This window comes from Manacus vitellinus, unplaced genomic scaffold (genome assembly GCF_001715985.3).
Source record: "Manacus vitellinus isolate BGI_N305 unplaced genomic scaffold, ASM171598v3 scaffold_54_pilon, whole genome shotgun sequence".
Classification (NCBI taxonomy): domain Eukaryota; kingdom Metazoa; phylum Chordata; class Aves; order Passeriformes; family Pipridae; genus Manacus; species Manacus vitellinus.
Window position 1 is genome coordinate 2668280 of NW_021940645.1, and position 17033 is coordinate 2685312.

At 40.1% G+C, this 17033-nt stretch overlaps 1 protein-coding gene across 2 annotated transcripts; it reads left to right on the plus strand.

The window, feature by feature from the left end:
- Positions 1-6900: 6900 nt before the first annotated feature.
- Positions 6901-16736, plus strand: SYT15 (synaptotagmin 15). Of its 2 annotated transcripts, XM_018081595.1 has the most exons (8): positions 6901-6981; positions 10203-10401; positions 11090-11232; positions 11802-12097; positions 12902-13072; positions 13596-13716; positions 14977-15156; positions 16437-16736. In XM_018081595.1, exons 1-8 carry the CDS (start codon positions 6975-6977, stop codon positions 16571-16573), a joined length of 1254 nt encoding a protein of 417 aa, XP_017937084.1. In that variant the 5' UTR covers positions 6901-6974; the 3' UTR covers positions 16574-16736. The 2 variants fall into 2 exon arrangements, with proteins under 2 accessions (XP_017937084.1, XP_017937083.1); XM_018081594.1 differs by lacking the exon at positions 6901-6981 and having other exon boundaries at positions 10163-10401.
- The last annotated feature ends 297 nt before the right edge of the window (positions 16737-17033 follow it).

Sequence of the window (17033 nt, forward strand, 5' to 3'; positions counted from 1 at the left end):
AAGTAGTGCACACAGATTTCAGAGCAGCCCCACAGCAAGAGAACAATGCTATTTCAAATGCATCCAGTGCCAGAGGCAGTCCAGAGAGATGGACTGTAAGCCAGGCCAGCTCTGCCTGCAATAATCTGCAGGGCTGACTCTGTGACAGATTGAAATGCAGTAACAGTGTTTATGCAACTAAATCTTGTTCTAATCTATTAGTTTATGTAACCTTTGCTCATGGATATACTGACTCATAGGTCTCAGGAATCTAAAGAAAATCTCCTTTAACTCTCTCCCATCCTCCAACCCCCAGTTGTCCCATAAACAAGTGGATTGTCAGAGATCTTGCTCATTCTCTTTGAGGAAGAATTATGTTGCTAGCAGGAAAAAAGGCATAACTAAAGTTCTCAGAACCAGTGTACTATTCCATACAACCCAAGTTATATAATAAGCTGGCCAGTGGCAGGCAGGTGTCCTTCAGGTTAGCATTTCCAACCACAGAATGTACCATTTGAACCCCAGGCTGGGGAAGGCACAGAGATTGTTGACTTAGCTCATAGGGAGAAAAAATACTGCTTTCTAGCATTGACTTATTTTATTCTAAATAAAGCATGGCAACCATATCTGTGGGAATGACACTGATGTTTCCTAGCTTGAAAGATGTACTTTCATCCTTCCTATATTGCTTGCATTTCCTAGAACATTTTCACATATATTTTGAGTGAGGAGCTGACAACAGGAACAGAGTGAAGAATTCTTGCTGCAGCAGTCAAAACTCTAGGGATTACCACACAAAACATGCCTACATCAGCTTATTTTGTCCCTTCCTGTGACAAATCCTTATGAAAGGATTTGAGTTAGAATGAACCCTTTTTTGAATTCTTGGGGTGGTGGTTTTCATATTTTTTTTTGGTGTGTTTTTGTGTTTGGTTGGGGGGGGGTTGTGTGGGGGTTTTTGTTTTGTTTTGTTTGTTTGCTTGTTGTTTTGGGTTTTTTTGCTGCCACTGCAATAGTTCACAGAGCTACTGCAATGCTGCCCATGTAACTGCACTATACCTGATTTAATTTCTAACCCCTTGTATTGAGGATTCATACACTGGCCAAAGCTGATTGATATCAGCTGTAATTAAAAAGTATTTGGAGCCAAATCCCATTGTATTTGGTGTATTTAGGAGAGGTCATTATGTATTTTTGATGCATACTAGACACTATCATTACTAGATAAATATTCTGTAAATGGATCAGTCATTCCTTATTATTTGCAGCACAAGCAGTATAAGAACAGGCAGAGTGCCTTTTTCTATTAAGTTCCTTTATATATTGGATGGTGTCCTAGTGGATTCTTGGTCACACTGAACTGTATTCTGCAGAGCCAGAAGCTGTCTCCGAGAGGGACGGCTCAGGTTTCAGCACTGCCCTGTGCAGCCGGCAGAGACAGCCCCGGGATGACGCCTCCCGGCACTGAGCAAAGAGAAAGGCATCACTTGCCCACGTGAAATAGGGACTTAATTACATGAAAAGCTTACTCTTTTCAGCTACATTCAGGATTTTGAATTTTTATTTTTTTTTTTTTGACCCTCGAGACTCACTATGGTCTTGCCCGGGTTTTTCAGCAACCTTTTTTTTTTTTTTAAACACACATATGTTTGGGATGGCATCCATAAATCTGTTGTGGCTCTACATTGGGCAGTTTTAGGTGCATGTGCCTACAGAAACACACCTGTAAGTTACACCAAATAAGTCATCAGTTTTCCCTATCTGATTCCAAAAACAAACATCACATTTTTCTCTCAGTTAAAAGTTTGCACCCCATGAAACTGTACCTAATTACCTGTGGTGTAATTTCTACACCATATATATAATTTTGTACTTTCCTGCAAATCTTAAGATGGATTACTGCCTATGGATTCATCTACCTGCTCAGCAATCCCTTCCCATTTGTATTAGAGTACATACCTTATTTACATTATGTCTAGTTTAAATTCATTATCCCTCACTCAGACTGGGTGAGACTTAGGAAATACTGCCTAAAATAAAAACTAGTCTTGCCTTAGAGCAACATCTTCTGTTCATCACTACAGCTGTGTGAATAGCTCGTTTTTCATGTGTACATAGGTAATCTTGCAAGGCCTTGCCAGAGTTACAAAGTTTAGATTACTATTACCAAGGCTACAAAACCAGAACAAAAAGCCAGATCTTACCCCCAAAAAGCTTTAAACCCTCACAAGCCAGAGCTTCACAAGTAGTTTTCACTGCAAAAGTCTCTACAGGACCTGTGCATATAATCTGTGAACTTGGAGTTTAATAATAAAAAAATTTTAAAAGGAACATTTTGTACTGGTTTGTTTTTTTTTTTCTTAAAACAGCAACAGCTGCTAACTTTCTTATGCAAATTATATTAGCAAAAAAAAAACAACCCTGCAGCCAAGAAGACTTGGTATTTCTGAAATTCCTACTGCAAAACACAGGAAGGAAAAGTCATTTGAAAGGAATGAAAGTTCACATTTTCTCCATTTTGTTTCATACATTAAGAAGCCACCCTTAAGGGAACTTTCTGGTTTGCTCTATCATTCACACCAAAGCCCAACTTTGGACAGGAGGTGGTGCTATAGCTTGCAAAAATTTTATTACTAGGCAACACCAACAGTTAAAGCTTACTAGAAGAAAAAGGAAAAGGTAGAAAAAAAGAGAAGCATTATGAATCCTGTAGAAGTGCTGGTATGCAGACCTTACCTACATATGCTTTCATAGCAGTAGGTGTATTATAACAGGGCTGAAAAGTTGTGTAAGGCCCTAAAGTATTCATGTCTGTCAGGGGTTTCAAATACTGAGGAAAAGATGAATACAAAAGCATGGGAAAAACCCCTGTATTGCACAGCACGTTCTGTGCCAGCTGTAACAATTTTTCATGTGGCCAAGGCTCTGTTGACCAGTTCTGTGCCATGAGGAAACTGATGGGATAAATACACCCAGGTGGAAAGTTTTTGCAGGTCCAGAGAGTATTCTGCCTCCCTCTCCCTGAACAATGTCAAGGTTAGGTGCAGTGTCTGGAGTTTTACTGGGATAAGATGAAACATCAAAGTAGGAATCAAACCCCCTCAACAGGGTTAATGCTTTCTTTCCTCTCTTTTATTCTTTTGCTGCCTTTCTCCTCAGGCCCTTCTAGAAGCACCAAACACGGCAGCATTTGAAGATTTTTTCCTGTTGCCCACGTTGCCCTGTCTTTATCCCCATTTCATACCTGTAATTTTACTGGGAGAGCTGTTCTGGACTGTAGCCTGCTTAAAGGCAACTACCATCAACAGCAAAGCTCAGAGAAAACAATTCTGGGAGATTCATTCCCTTCTGGATGCACTCACTCTCACTGTCATCTTTTCTTTAGAAAGGACACTAGCAAATGGCTCCCAGAAAGAATCCAAAGGGTATTTTGTGACAGAGTAAGTCTTTTTTTCACATATTCTTTTCTGAAACAGTCAATTATCCGTAGCCTGCTAAAGCTAAGAACTAGGTGTTAGTCCAAGGCCAACAGTAGACTGTGGGAGAACTTCTTATCTCAGTTACACAAGTGTGGATCTGGAGGAGCTCCAGTTATTAAACAATCTATAAAATAAGGATAACAATAACTATTATTTCAAAAAGGTTTTGTGATGGTTAACTACCAGTAATTAATGCTGGTGGAGAGATCAGGATGCTGGAAATGAAAGGCACTATAGAAATTCTAAGTACTCATTATTTCTGCCATTTAAAATTACACTTCTCAATGTAATCTGTTTGTTGTAGTCAGGGTGCCCATCAATGCTCCCCGTAGATCTAATCTATTAAGTCCCTGAGTGATTCACCAGTTTCACATTTTAAATGGAAAAAAAAAGTTTACCTCTTTCTAGATGCCATTGTAGCTGAAGGCACCACCGATTTGAAAGTCAAGATTCACAAACACAAGGAAGTGGGTGCAAGGCAGAACAACTTGAACACATTTCACTTGAAATGGCTGGATTTAAAGATCATTCTAGGGCTGCAAAATGGGATTTAAAAAAGAAAAATTAAAAAATCCTTTTATCCGTTGAAACTTTAAGATTATTAATAAAAATTACAGTAGGGGTTGGACTTCAGAGTAAAACTGTCAGCTAAACTGTGCTATAATTACTTACCATTAGAAGGATCTACTGATGCTTGTGATTCTACAGCTTTATCTTCTTTAAATACCTCTCTATCTTCTATCACGGGATCTTTCTAACAAACAGCTTTAAGTAATTTCATGCAGTCAACTTGATTGTCACCAGAATGGTATAAAAGGTGCTAAGCAAATAATTCAGTTTTTTCAAAAATATCCAATTTTAAATATAAATAAGTTGAATTTCACCCAGTCTAGTGGGAATTACAAGAATATCATATGATAAATGATGCAAACTTGGTACTTAGGTGTCTCGTGAGCAATGCAACATCACTGTTTTTAAATTAACACTCCTTAGAAAACTATTTTGTGGCAGAATATTCTTTAGTTTCAGTGCTCTGACTGTTTAAATCAATTCCTTTAGAAACCATAATCTATTTCCAACTTGTCTTTCTATTCTTCAGAAGGTTTAAGAACAACATTAAAGAAGATTTTCAGGCTCACCTTTTCTACACATCTCTTCCAGTGACCACAGTTGCCTTTTCAGTATTAGTTCCAGCTTTGCCAAAGCAAGAAGAAAGTCTCCACCTGAGCAACCATAAAAATGGTATCATCATTTCAGCATTCAAAACAGGACTAACTAATTAGCAAGGAAATCATCTATGAGCAAAGTGCTGTCAGACATACACAGTAAAAACTACAGTATTTGGTATCTCCCCTGATGATGAGCTGTGCAACTTCATAAGAGTGTATTTTTTCAAAAATATGACAGGAATGTGCCACCAGAACTAAAGAAAAAAAAAACACACAAAAAATAGAACATGAAGAAAAACATACTTCACAAATATGTATTACTATTTGGGGCCTGACTCCTTACTTTTGTTGCTGAGACTAAAAAAAAAAAAAAAAGTAATCATTAAAAAGTGGGGAGAATATAGCGTCCCTTGCCCTGCATTCTAAACTAGGATGTCTTGCCAGTGATTATTCTGAAGTATAGTAAAATATGATTTTGTATTTGTATTTGGAATTTTTAAGTGGTCTTTTAAAGCTCAAGGTTTTACTGTAAGATGCAAGACCTGGATATGCAGACTGAAAAAAAGTATGTGTTATGAAATACACACCAGAAACTTAGAATATTTATAGTACAATATCTAGGTCCACAAAATATTAAACTCTAAGCTTGCTCTCAGCTGTTCCAGAGATTTAGGCTAGGAAAGAGGCAAGTAATCAGAGATAAAGGAGAGTATAATTGTTTCACATCCTGTATTTATTCTGATTTCCAACTGGTGCAAGAACTCAGCACAAAAAGACTAGAGAACAGGAACTTTGTGATGCAGCAGAGAATCAAAATTAAAGCTCCCTGCTTAACAACTTTGCCATTAACTTCTTCCACAGGGACTTGGAGAGGGTGAGATCTGCTCCTCACAGCTGACACTGTCCCATCTCACTGAAACAAGAGCTCAGTCCGCAGGTGGTTATTGGTTATTGTTTCCCAGACTTACAGCTTCACACACCTCCTCACAAGCACCACAACGGGTACGGGAGACAGTGCGTCTGGCACAGATCATTTTAACCCTTCAGTGGCGTTCTGTAAAGCAATCAGATGTTTAAAGCAACTTTATCACTCCTCACATGGCCACAGAAGCAGCTCAAGTGAGAACACTGTAACAGAAAGCAGACAGTTGTTGTCTTGCCACACAACTCACAACTTTTGGTTGTCTCAGACTTGCTTATAGACATCATCCTGACAAGAGTAAAACTGCTCAGCAATAAATCTCTACTTCAGTGTTAATACTAATTCAATGTAGAAATAAGAATAGTAAAAGCAACGACTATCCAATATTTATTTAATGGTTAACTTTCTTACAAGTGTAAACTCGAAATATATGAAGCTTTTTCTTCTTAGAGTAAAAATTATCTAAATACTTTCTTACTTCTGGAAGACTCAAAAATTAATAAAAAAAGCTTACCACACTACATCTATAACAGGACATTCTAAACGCAATAAAAAGTATTCTAAGATTCCACATACACAGAAGATATTTCACCAGAACCCTGCTGGTTTAATTCCTGTGCATTTCTCTGGCTTTTAGATTAAACAGAACTATGCAAATGTATGCAACAGCTGTGAGGAGAACAAGTATATGTAATACAAACAGTTATTAAATTTAAGGTACAGATTCTTGTCATACTGTGAAATAAGCATTAGCAGACAAGAAGCAGTGACAGTGAATAGTTTGTTTCTGAACCATGCATGAGTAATTTTGTTGGTAAAGATCTGTTTGGTTGTGTTTATTACACACATGAGCGATCAAAGATCATTACATTTATAAATACAAATAGGAAGAGAATATAGAAATTGCAATTGTCTGAGGGGATTTCTTGTGTTCCTTTGTGCTTATGTATTTTGTTAAAAGCGTGAAAGAAGTTAATACTACTTTCTTGCCCACCCGAATATTCAGAATCAAGATACTAATATCAAACTCTTTTTTCTGAGCAGAATTGTAGCTTTTGAAGTTCTCTCGCACAGCCAGGGCCGCACAGGTACGTTTTTTAGGGCTGACATTAAGATTTAGGCAGCACAGCGGCCACTTCCCTGCCCGGTTCCAGCCCTCCCTCCCCACCAGGATCGGTGCTGTCCGTCCCTCGCCTCCCGCGCTGCGGGGCTGGCCGGGCACGGAGAGCTGGGACAGCACGGAACCTTTCCCGAACTGGTATCCCTGCTTTTCTTCTGCCCGGGACCAGAGGTGTCTCCGTTTCAGCTCCCGTTCCAGCCTCCCCGCGGGGGCGGTCCGGGGAGGGGCTGCCGGCCCTGGGACAGCCGCACATCGCCCGGGCCCGGCGGGGATGGCAGCGGGGCCGCGACCGGAGCACCGCACCCATGCCCGGTGAGTGCCTGCGGGCGCGGGGGCACCGAGGGAAGGAGGGAGGGGGAGCCCGGCTCCTGCCGCAGCCCCGGGCCGGGCACCAGCCCCGCGGGAAAGCCCGACATCGGCTCTAACCTGTCTCTGAACTCCAGGCGCTGTTCACCTGCCCGGCCTCCTCCGGAGCCGGCTCGGGGAGCGGAGCCCGTAACCTGCGGGTCCGGGAGGCACCGCCCGGAGCCCCGGCCAGGGGAGAGCCTGGCTCAGAGACAGGCACGGCCAATGCAGGGGCCAGCCCGCACCCCCGCTATTTGGGTTATACTGTACATATGCTTATACTCCAAGTGCCTTATATGGGGATTAAAATTTTCGTGGAGAACTGGCTGGTCACAACTCCAAAAGGCTTACTGCAAAGTTTAAGGAAAGCTTATTAAAAGCACATCATCAGACAGTAAGCGAAAAGGGATGCAATCCCCAAAGGAGACAGAGGATGACCATCAACATCTCCTCTGTGCTGGGATAAACCTGGTACCTATTAACAGTAGACAGTCCCCCAGCTCAGGCCACGCCGAGATGAAATGGTCCAACAGGTCTCTTCCATCTCCAGCTGCCACGATCCAGTACCACTGCAGAATACAATACATAATTTCTCACGATGACAGGTAGTTATTTAAAAAGATACATATTTTCTCCCTGCACACAATGGACTCAACTTATTTCAATGGTCGATTTTGTGGCTAGTGCTATATTGTGCCCTACACAACTGGATCTGTTGCTGATCTAATCAGATAAGATGGACAAAAAGTGAGCCAAATTCTCCTTACTCTTATTAAATCACAGGTAGCTTTACTGAAATGAGTAAAACTGTACCTTATCCCTACCACTGTGCAAAGTAAAAGAAAGAATTTGAGCCAATGGCTGTGGCTGTGTCATAAACACATCATTCTGCACTGAACAAACTCAGTACATAGAAACTCATTAACAAAGAGATTGGAAACTCATTCTCTTACACCAAAAATCAATGCACAGGTGCTGCACTATATGTTGGATTACAACACACTGAAGTTTACTGTCCTTAATAGTAAATGGTGACAAACTGGTTAGGGGGAGACACAGAACTGCTGCTGAGGCAAAGACTTGTGAATGAAGAGGACAAGTTAAACAAAGTTCTGTTGAGCTTGCTTGAAATGTTAACCTTCTAGACACCTCTGTCAGGCAGTAAAAGTACCAACCATATAGACATTTGTATTGTTGATAGTGCACCTGTACGAAATAAAACATTAATTTCTGTTATGTTCAAAGGCATTAAACTGGTGCATTTTTTTCTGCATCTGGCCATCTAAGCTGCAATGAAATGGCAATCTGACTGAAGACATATTTGAGCATACCCTACAAAACTAAAAGGAATAAACACACCAAATTCCCATGGTTATATGCATTTCCTCATACTGTGCATTCTTATCAAAGGAAACTAATTCACCCACATAGCACAATCAGACTTGTGTCTGTATTAATATTAACCCATACCAAATGGGTACTTGTTTCCTGTTGCTCAGAGTAAGTATTGCAGTAACAGTCTGGCTGAATGCTGAAACCTGTTCAGGTCACCTGCCAGCTGCAGGGACAGCAAAGTGCCCGTTGCTGTGGCACAGCCATGAGCAGAGTGGCTGCTCCGTGGTGGTGCTGGGAGACACGAGTGATTGTGTCACTCACAGGGAAGCAGCAGCCAATTCCTGCAGACAGTTAAGGCAACACACCTGGAGGGGAGCTGCAGAACTGAGTTGGCTCTGATGACACTACCAACTGCAGGAAAATGAGTTAGGATATCTAGAGGTCTTTAAGGCACTGTGGCCAGGTTAATTTTACAGCACAAGGTAATTACTTAAGTGTTCTGTAGCTGAAGGACATTTCATATCACTTATTGCAACAGGGCAACACTGAAAAAGATCAGTAATACGTGTATTTGCAACTGACTTGCCATACTCTTTATAGCTCTAATCAATAAGCTCCATAAAATTAGTTTTGAATTCTTATTCAAAGCTATTAATGGTGTTGACTGATTATTTTGTGCTTGTATTGTCTTTATTTACTTGTACCATCATAGAGGGATACTGCAAGGTATCTACCAAGCACAGACAGATAAAAAGGAAAAAGAAATAAAGCATAATCAGAGTTATATCTCCCTAAGCACAGAGAAGGGGAAAAAGGTCAATACTAGTTGTGAGAAAACACCAGGTCACTTTGCTGCTTCAGTTTCAGAGGAGACCCTGAGAACAGTCAGCACCCAGCACTCAGCTGATCCTGAGCTGCCTCCCACGGCTGCACAGTGGAAGATAATTCTGCAGTCTGGGCTCTTTTTCAGACAGAGGATATTCTGGTAGGATCAGTTCTCAGTTGAGATCTAGTCACATCTTGATGCATCAGTACTAGTCTAGTGGGGACTGAACATAAGTGGTCTTTGCAGCCTTTCAGTGCAGCATACTCAGCAAACATGTAAAAGCAACGAACTGAGCCCATCATCAATTATCTACCCTTAGTCTGATGAGAAATTATCACAACAGAATTCCTCATATTCATATTAAATACATTTATTAAGTTTTTTTAGTGTGAACAGCTCAAACCCCAAATTATACAAGATTTTGTTTTATGTGAAGTAATCACAATTCAGGAAATTGTGTTTAATGGATACTTAACTCTGACTTCACAGATCAGGAAACACATGCATCCTTAGAAGGAAAACAACCCATAGCTTTGCTTTGTTCCTTGTTCCAGGGCCTAGTCTCAACACAACATAGATGAATAGTTGGAAGAACAAACCAAACCAAAATAATGGAAGAACAAACCAAACAAAAATAATGGTACCTTTTGTATGAGGTGCTCCTGGCTTTTCTTCTTTTGTTACACAAGCTCTAGCACTTCTGAAATGCTGAGGTAAAATGCTTATGCTAAGGTAAAATGAAAGCTCAAACAATCCTTTGAGGTCTGGTTGTTTTTTTTTTTCCCCTGTCTGTAGTCTCTTACCTTGCAGTCATTGCCAGCACATCTGAACACTTTCTCATCTGTCACTGCTGATGTCATACATCTTCCAAAGACAAAAATGTGCACATGAGCTGAAGGCTTCATTTAAAAATCATTCTGGAATGTAAATCAGATAAATTTGTTAGCTTTATTATTCCTGCCTATCCCCAAAACATCCATAACTTTGATCTTCCTATGATGCTTTATGTGCTTCTATGTTTGTATAGAGCAAGCAGTTGCTGTGGCTGGAGCTGTAATAGGAGGGATCCTTCTATTTGTTCTCATTGGAATGACTGCATACCTGCTCTGGAAAAAATTTTGCTGCCTCCTTTCTTATGAAAAGCTCACCAGTTCTGTCAAAACAACAAATGCAAATGCCTTTTTTCAGGATCAGACAAATCCTGAAATGCAACTGAAAAGCACAAGGTACCTATTTTCATTTTGTTTTTAAAGCATACACTACTGGTACTTTATTTCAACTTGTCAAATCTCAAACGAGGGGGTGACCTAATATGTGTATGTACAGAAATAAATAAGACTCCTACATTATGTGAAAACATCAGTCATGTTCTGTTTTGTTTCTTTAGGAAATGAATAATTTTACTATGAAAGCAAGGATTATTTCTGATTTATGTAAAAGAAATCCTACATTCAAATGTAATTGGTGCATGGCTAGGTTTATTTGTTACCTAGACAAATTCACCTATCTTCCAGAGTCATTCCTGGTGGTCTCATAATGAAGCATCCAAGAACCAAACAACAGGACTTCAGGAGGGAGGGAGACTCCCTTAGAAAGTTAGTTACCAGGGCTTTTGGGCTCTAAAACAAGAAGCTGCAGTTAATTCTTTTCCTTTGAAAGATAAATTCTAAAGGAAAAGAAAGAGGGATAGAGAGGAATCTGTCTGAAGAACTGAGACCTAATGTGCCTCACTGGATATTTATGCATTAAATCAATAAAATCAATTGCAAAACAATGGATATTTATAATTTTTACCTATGCATCTCTGTAGAATTTTTACAAAATTGTGTGAAAAGAACAGTAAAGTTATTACTATTACCAAGTTTGGTTTCCATATTTAAACCAGAAGTCAATAGCTGCTGTTGTCTTGAGCAGATCCAGGAGTGTTCCATTTATCATTCCACCAACACTGCATGGGAGAGACTGGATTAACCTGACAAATGAAGAACAAGTTCAGGAAGACAGTGACCCCTATATGATCCCTCAGTCTGGGCCACGGTCATCATTTCATTCTTTGGGTATGGCACTGAAAAAATGGGACTCTCCTTAAGGGTATTCCTTTAATGGGTAACTTGATTATTATGAGTCATATTTATTAGGGGCACATTAGACATAGTGTTACACAGTACAAGCCCTAAACACTATATGTGTGTGTGTATATATATATATATAGGAACTGAGCAAGAACAGAGCCATTCTGGTCCCAGTGCTGTGGTACCTTGCACATATGGCAGACAAAGCAATCTCTCCTCCCATGTTTTGTAAAGGCCCAACATGAGTGTAGCTCAGCAAGTGTCTTGTTGTTGTTCCCAGAAACAGCAGTGACCAGTTGCAGACTGAAACAACAAATACCTAAAACTATCTACATACAGTCACAGGAATAAAAGAAAGAAAAGTGGTGCAGCCTTACAACTACTCCTCCAAATTTGAGGAAAAGAGAAATAAAATATGAAATTACACCAAAAATTATTGTTAATTAAGAGACTAATGTGATTTCCCCTAATACAACATTGATTATAAAAATGCCTGCTATGGTCTTGAGACTAATCTTGTTTTTTACAAGGTGCTTGTTTTTTATTTCATGAAGCTGGAGCTTACGTTGTAGGGACCATTAACCCAGAGCTGTACAAGTTTCCTGAAGACAAAAGTGAGACGGATTTTCCTGATGGCAACATCGGCCGCCTCTGGTTCTCCATAGAATACGAGCAAGAGTCAGAGAGGCTCCTGGTCTCCTTGATCAAAGTCAGAAAGCTGCAGCCTCCTGCTGATTCCTGCAGCCCATTTGTGAAAATCTACTTGCTGCCTGATGAAAGAAGCTACTTGCAGTCCAAAACAAAACGTAAAACACTTAACCCGCAGTTTGATGAAAACTTTGTTTTTCAGGTACTTTTTAATGAAGCAGATTTTTGTTAGCAAATATTAACCTGTCAAACTACAGTAGTTTGTGGAAAATTAACGTTCACAACACTTCTGACAAGATAGAAGTTGCTTCCACCAGAGATGGGATATTTTACTGAGGCTTTTGGAGATCCTGAGCTACAGAAGTGTGTGGCTCCAGAACTGATCTTACTTGTGCTCTGCACCAAAGTTAAGGATTCCAGGACTTGCCCTGGGAATGATGAAAAATCCAGTTTGAATGGCTGAGCAGTTCAGCCCAGCAGCTCTGGAAGTCCAGAAGCAGCCAATACTGATCTAATGCTTTCATAGCTTTTAGTTTCTTTGCTGTGGAAGTGGGCTAGACACTAGAACTTATCTGGTATGCTATTTGTACAGTGTTGTAAAGAGTGGCTCCCCCCATGCTAAGAGGCTTTCAGCAGATGTCACAAGACAAAAGCTTTAAAACCAGAAAAAGTTTGTGTTTCAGACAACTGAAAAAATAAATGCTTACAGATTTGTAGACATTTGTGTCTGAAAGTGAATGCATCATATAACACTGGATCTGTATGAGCTGAAAAACCACCAACTAACTTCATATTTTTCAAATAAACTCATTCTGTTTTAGCTTGCATCTTGACTTCTGCATAGCTAAAACTTCAGGCATATTAAGAAAGTGAACTTCAAATAATTAAAGGAAATCTCCACCTACCTTCAACATACTTTGAAAAATTCTTCCTTTGAAGTCATGCTAGAATAGAAAAGTGCCAGATATTTTATAATTATTAATAAATTCTTCCTTTTCCTGTACAGGTTTCCAGTAAAATGTTGCTCCAAAGGACTCTGAAATTTTTGGTTTATCATGTTGATAAACACAAGAAGCATCATCTCCTAGGACAGGTTATCTTCCCACTAAAAAATGAAGTATTAACTGATGACAACAAACTAGTCATATGGAGAGATCTGGAGAAAGAAAACTTGGAGGTATGTGGTACCACGCTGCTTGGCATTGTGGAACTTCTGTCATCTTGCAAGTGTTGGAGGGATACAGCTGAAGTAGAAGCATGTTCTATCAAGGACATCAAATGAAAAAGTATTTGATAAACATTTTGGAATCAGAATCCCCATCTTACCAACCTGCAGATCCACAACTGCTATAAAGGGATTACCCAATTTCTCAGAAACAGTCACATGAGTTAGGAGGTAGTTACATAGGAAAGCACCTTTTCCTATTTGCTTCTGTTTTGAATTACTAAGAGCAGAAAAAAAAAAGCAGGAGAGGCAAGGAAATAGGCAGAACCCAGAAGAGAGCGTACTTCAAAGGTTTAGGAAGGCCGATTAATTGATTCCATCAAATGCCACAATGGCATAAATAAAGCCATTACAGTTCCCTCACATCCCTTAATGTGACAGAAACCATTACTATGAAAAAGGCTTTTTCTCCCCATTTGTCCATGCAACCACAGTTTTTCAGATATATCTGACAAGTGGTGTTCTGTTTCCCAAGCCTCCTTCAGAGTATGGTGATATCCAGTTCTCCCTGAGCTACAATGACTACCTGGGCCGTCTCACTGTAGTGGTTCTGAGGGCAAGGGGATTAAAACTCCAGGAGGAGAGCCATGCTGTTGGTAAGTGTGATTTCCCCTCTGCTATCAGCTCCAGAATTCCTGTTTTAATTTGCTCCTTCCTCATCTGTCCACCCAGGCTTGTGCTGAGTGACTCTGGAAAGAACAAATAAACATCTCAGTGATTTGAGTGGAAACAAGCCATATTTTGCTACTGGGGAAATTGGATTTTGATAGCTTAGTTCTGCTATGTTTGGGATTTGTTTCATAATAAATGGTTTGTCTCATCTCATCAGTGGCAATTTTTTTCTCCTGTTTTAGTACAGAGAGCAATATCCCTTTGCTGCACTCCAAGGTAGAGAAAGCAGCATTGCAGGGGATACTGACATGAAAAGATTTGCCTCAGGTCAAATTCCCAGAGGTAACAGCTGCAGGACAACTCCTGATGCTAAACAGTTGCCCTGGGAAGAACTGAAGTGAGAAAAAATTCCCATTTTAGGACAGCCTGGCTGTTCAAAGGACCATGGCACTGAGTCACATTTTCCTCCCTTTCTGCAGTGGGGGTTTTTCTGATATGTCATACTCATGTCCTTGGTCTCTCAGATTACCTCAAAACGCTCTTTAAAATCTAAACACTCAAAACAAAAACAGGCAGCAGAAAATTTCAGGTTGCTTTGGATCTCATTGTCAAAGATCTACTGAATAAGACCATAACGCAATACCGGTCCCCCTCAGGAAGCAAGGCAAAATTCTGTTGTTCTTGGCATGTGTCCCCCACGATTTTTGTAGTATTCTTTAAAAGAAAGAGGAGAGATCACTGATCTCTTCCTCAGATTTTCTACAGAACCCCTCACCACAGGTCCAGGTGACTGTGAGATCTGTTCAGCTGCACACACCCAGTGCGAGCACAGGCCGCATCTCTGGGATGGGGCTCCTCCCTCACGGCCTCCCTTGTGTTGGCTCAAACAGCCCCGTGATCACACACCCCAGAATAACTGCTGACTGAACAAACTAAGCCTGCAAAAAAAGTCTCCACCAGATGAAGGGAAGGCATAGAAATATAAGATCAAGGGCGCAGGGTGAGGATGTGACTGCTCATTTTAACAGCTCTTGAATTGGAAAGTGCACTGTGGAACTGCACCCTCAGTGCTTTGTGTGCTCCCTGCTCAGATGTTATGCACTGCCAGGCTGTCATGTGTATTCCACGAATCCCTCATGACCTGATTTGATACCTGATATTGAATCCTGAAGGGAAGAAATTCCTTAGGCCGTCTCCCAACTGCTTCTCACGTATTTTTCTTCTTGAATTTCTTTTTCTCCAAGGTGTGTATGTCAAAGTCTCACTGATGAACCATAATAAATTCATCAAAAGTAAAAAGACAGCAGCTGTTCTGGGAACTCCCAATCCAGTGTACAATGAAACCTTCAGTTTCAAGGCAGATCAGACAGAGCTGGATACAGCAAGCCTGAGTCTATCTGTGCTCCAGAGTATCAAGGGAGAAAGTAAGCTACATAAATTATTACAGTCAAGTTGTCATAAATCTCTTACAAACTGGAGACATGTTTAAACCTGGGAGGAACTAATTCCTTTTCAGCAATAATCATAAAACATATAAGATTTTTGGGGTATTTCGCAGGCTGTTTCTTCAAAAAGCAGAACAACTTATTTGCAGTTAAGCATATGTCTCCTTCAGAGGCTAAAGATAAATTTAACAGAGGGTGCATAAAATAACCACAGACTAGTCATTGTCAGTACAAGGTGCTGAACTTTTTTTTGTATTATTTCAGTATCCTATTAAAACAAGCTTACACAATTATTCTGTGAACATTTGTGGGTAATCCTCAACCTACAAAATTTTGAGGCCATTCACTCTAGCTAACCAAATTTGAAAGTGGAATAGGAATTTTAATTATCCCAGCAGTTCATGCAGTGAGAAAGAAGAAAGAGATTAGCAACATCCCCATTCCCTGGCAGAAAACCTGATACGTGAGGCCACCTCTTACTAATTGTTACAAGAATCCATTAAGGATTCTCTAAGGAGTTCCACTTGGAGAAGTAAATCAGAATTCAATATTTCCACTGCTCACAAGAACATCTTCCCTGCAGTGCAAATATGATCTTGATAATGTAACATTAACACCCTCATTTAGATTCACACACTCCTAAAGAAAATTCCTTTAGGTGAGATTTTGGGGAGGTACTTTGGCTTTGAGGATTGATGAGAACTAGAATCAGCACTTGAGTCTTTCATCATTTTCACTCACAGACAGCTAAATGCTTTACAAACTATTCTGAAGTTCATGCCAGACAAGTTCGAATCATTTTCCCCATTCACAGGGAAAAGTCCAGGTGTGAAGAAACAATTTGCTCCTTGGCAGAGGGTGGTCAGTGGCAGTCTGCATATTGTGCCTCCAAGCTGTCTCAGTAACTACATTTATTCATTCCCAAGCCAGAGCACCATATGAATCCTACTGAGGTTGCTGATGCCCAAAACTAGGGCAAACTTCCACAGTAAACTTCAGGTAGAGGAGCTGGGCAGATAGAGATCTTTGTGCCTTGAACACAGTCTAGTTTAAGTGCAGGCCTGCACTGACTAAGTACACACTTACTGCAGTACCTGAGTCTCAGCAGGTAGAAACTACAGAACCTGAAATCCAGCATGAATTCCTTGACGAATATTTTGGTTTAGTAACTTTCAGAATATGCATAACCCAGAGAAATATAAGTTAATATGCAAATTTAGGCAAGGATTTCATTATTAACTGCTTATTTTTTTTCCTAGAAACACTTCTGCTAGGACGAGTAGTAGTTGGGCCTTTCATGTACACACGTGGCAAAGAACTTGAACACTGGAATGAAATGATCAGCAAGCCCAAGGAGCTGGTTAAACGATGGCATGCTCTCTGCCACAGCATGTAGGCAGTACTGATAAAAAAACCAACCTTAAATTGGAAAAGCTCTTACTATCTTTCTTATCTAAAGGGTACAAAAATATTTGCTAAGATTTTGTATTCTAAGCAGACAATAATAAAAGAATTGAATTATTTCCTTAACCAAACAAAAATAAAAGATTTGGTCCCTGGTAGGCTGGAACTCTCCCCTTTTCAAAATGTATGTTCACTTTATATAACACACAGCAGAGTAAACAAAACACAAAGCCAAACATGATCTCCCAGTATTAGTTGTTTTGATTAGTAAATTCCACTTCTTGGTCATGAGTTCTGTGCACAAATGATCACCCATCATGTGGATAGAATCCAAAATGACCTAAAAATTTTCAGTGATGACACCAGGCCTAACTGCCCATACATTGCATCAACACAGGCAGAGTGGCTTCACCAAAAAAGGTGGGAGCCCAGTAAGATGCCAAAACTGACAA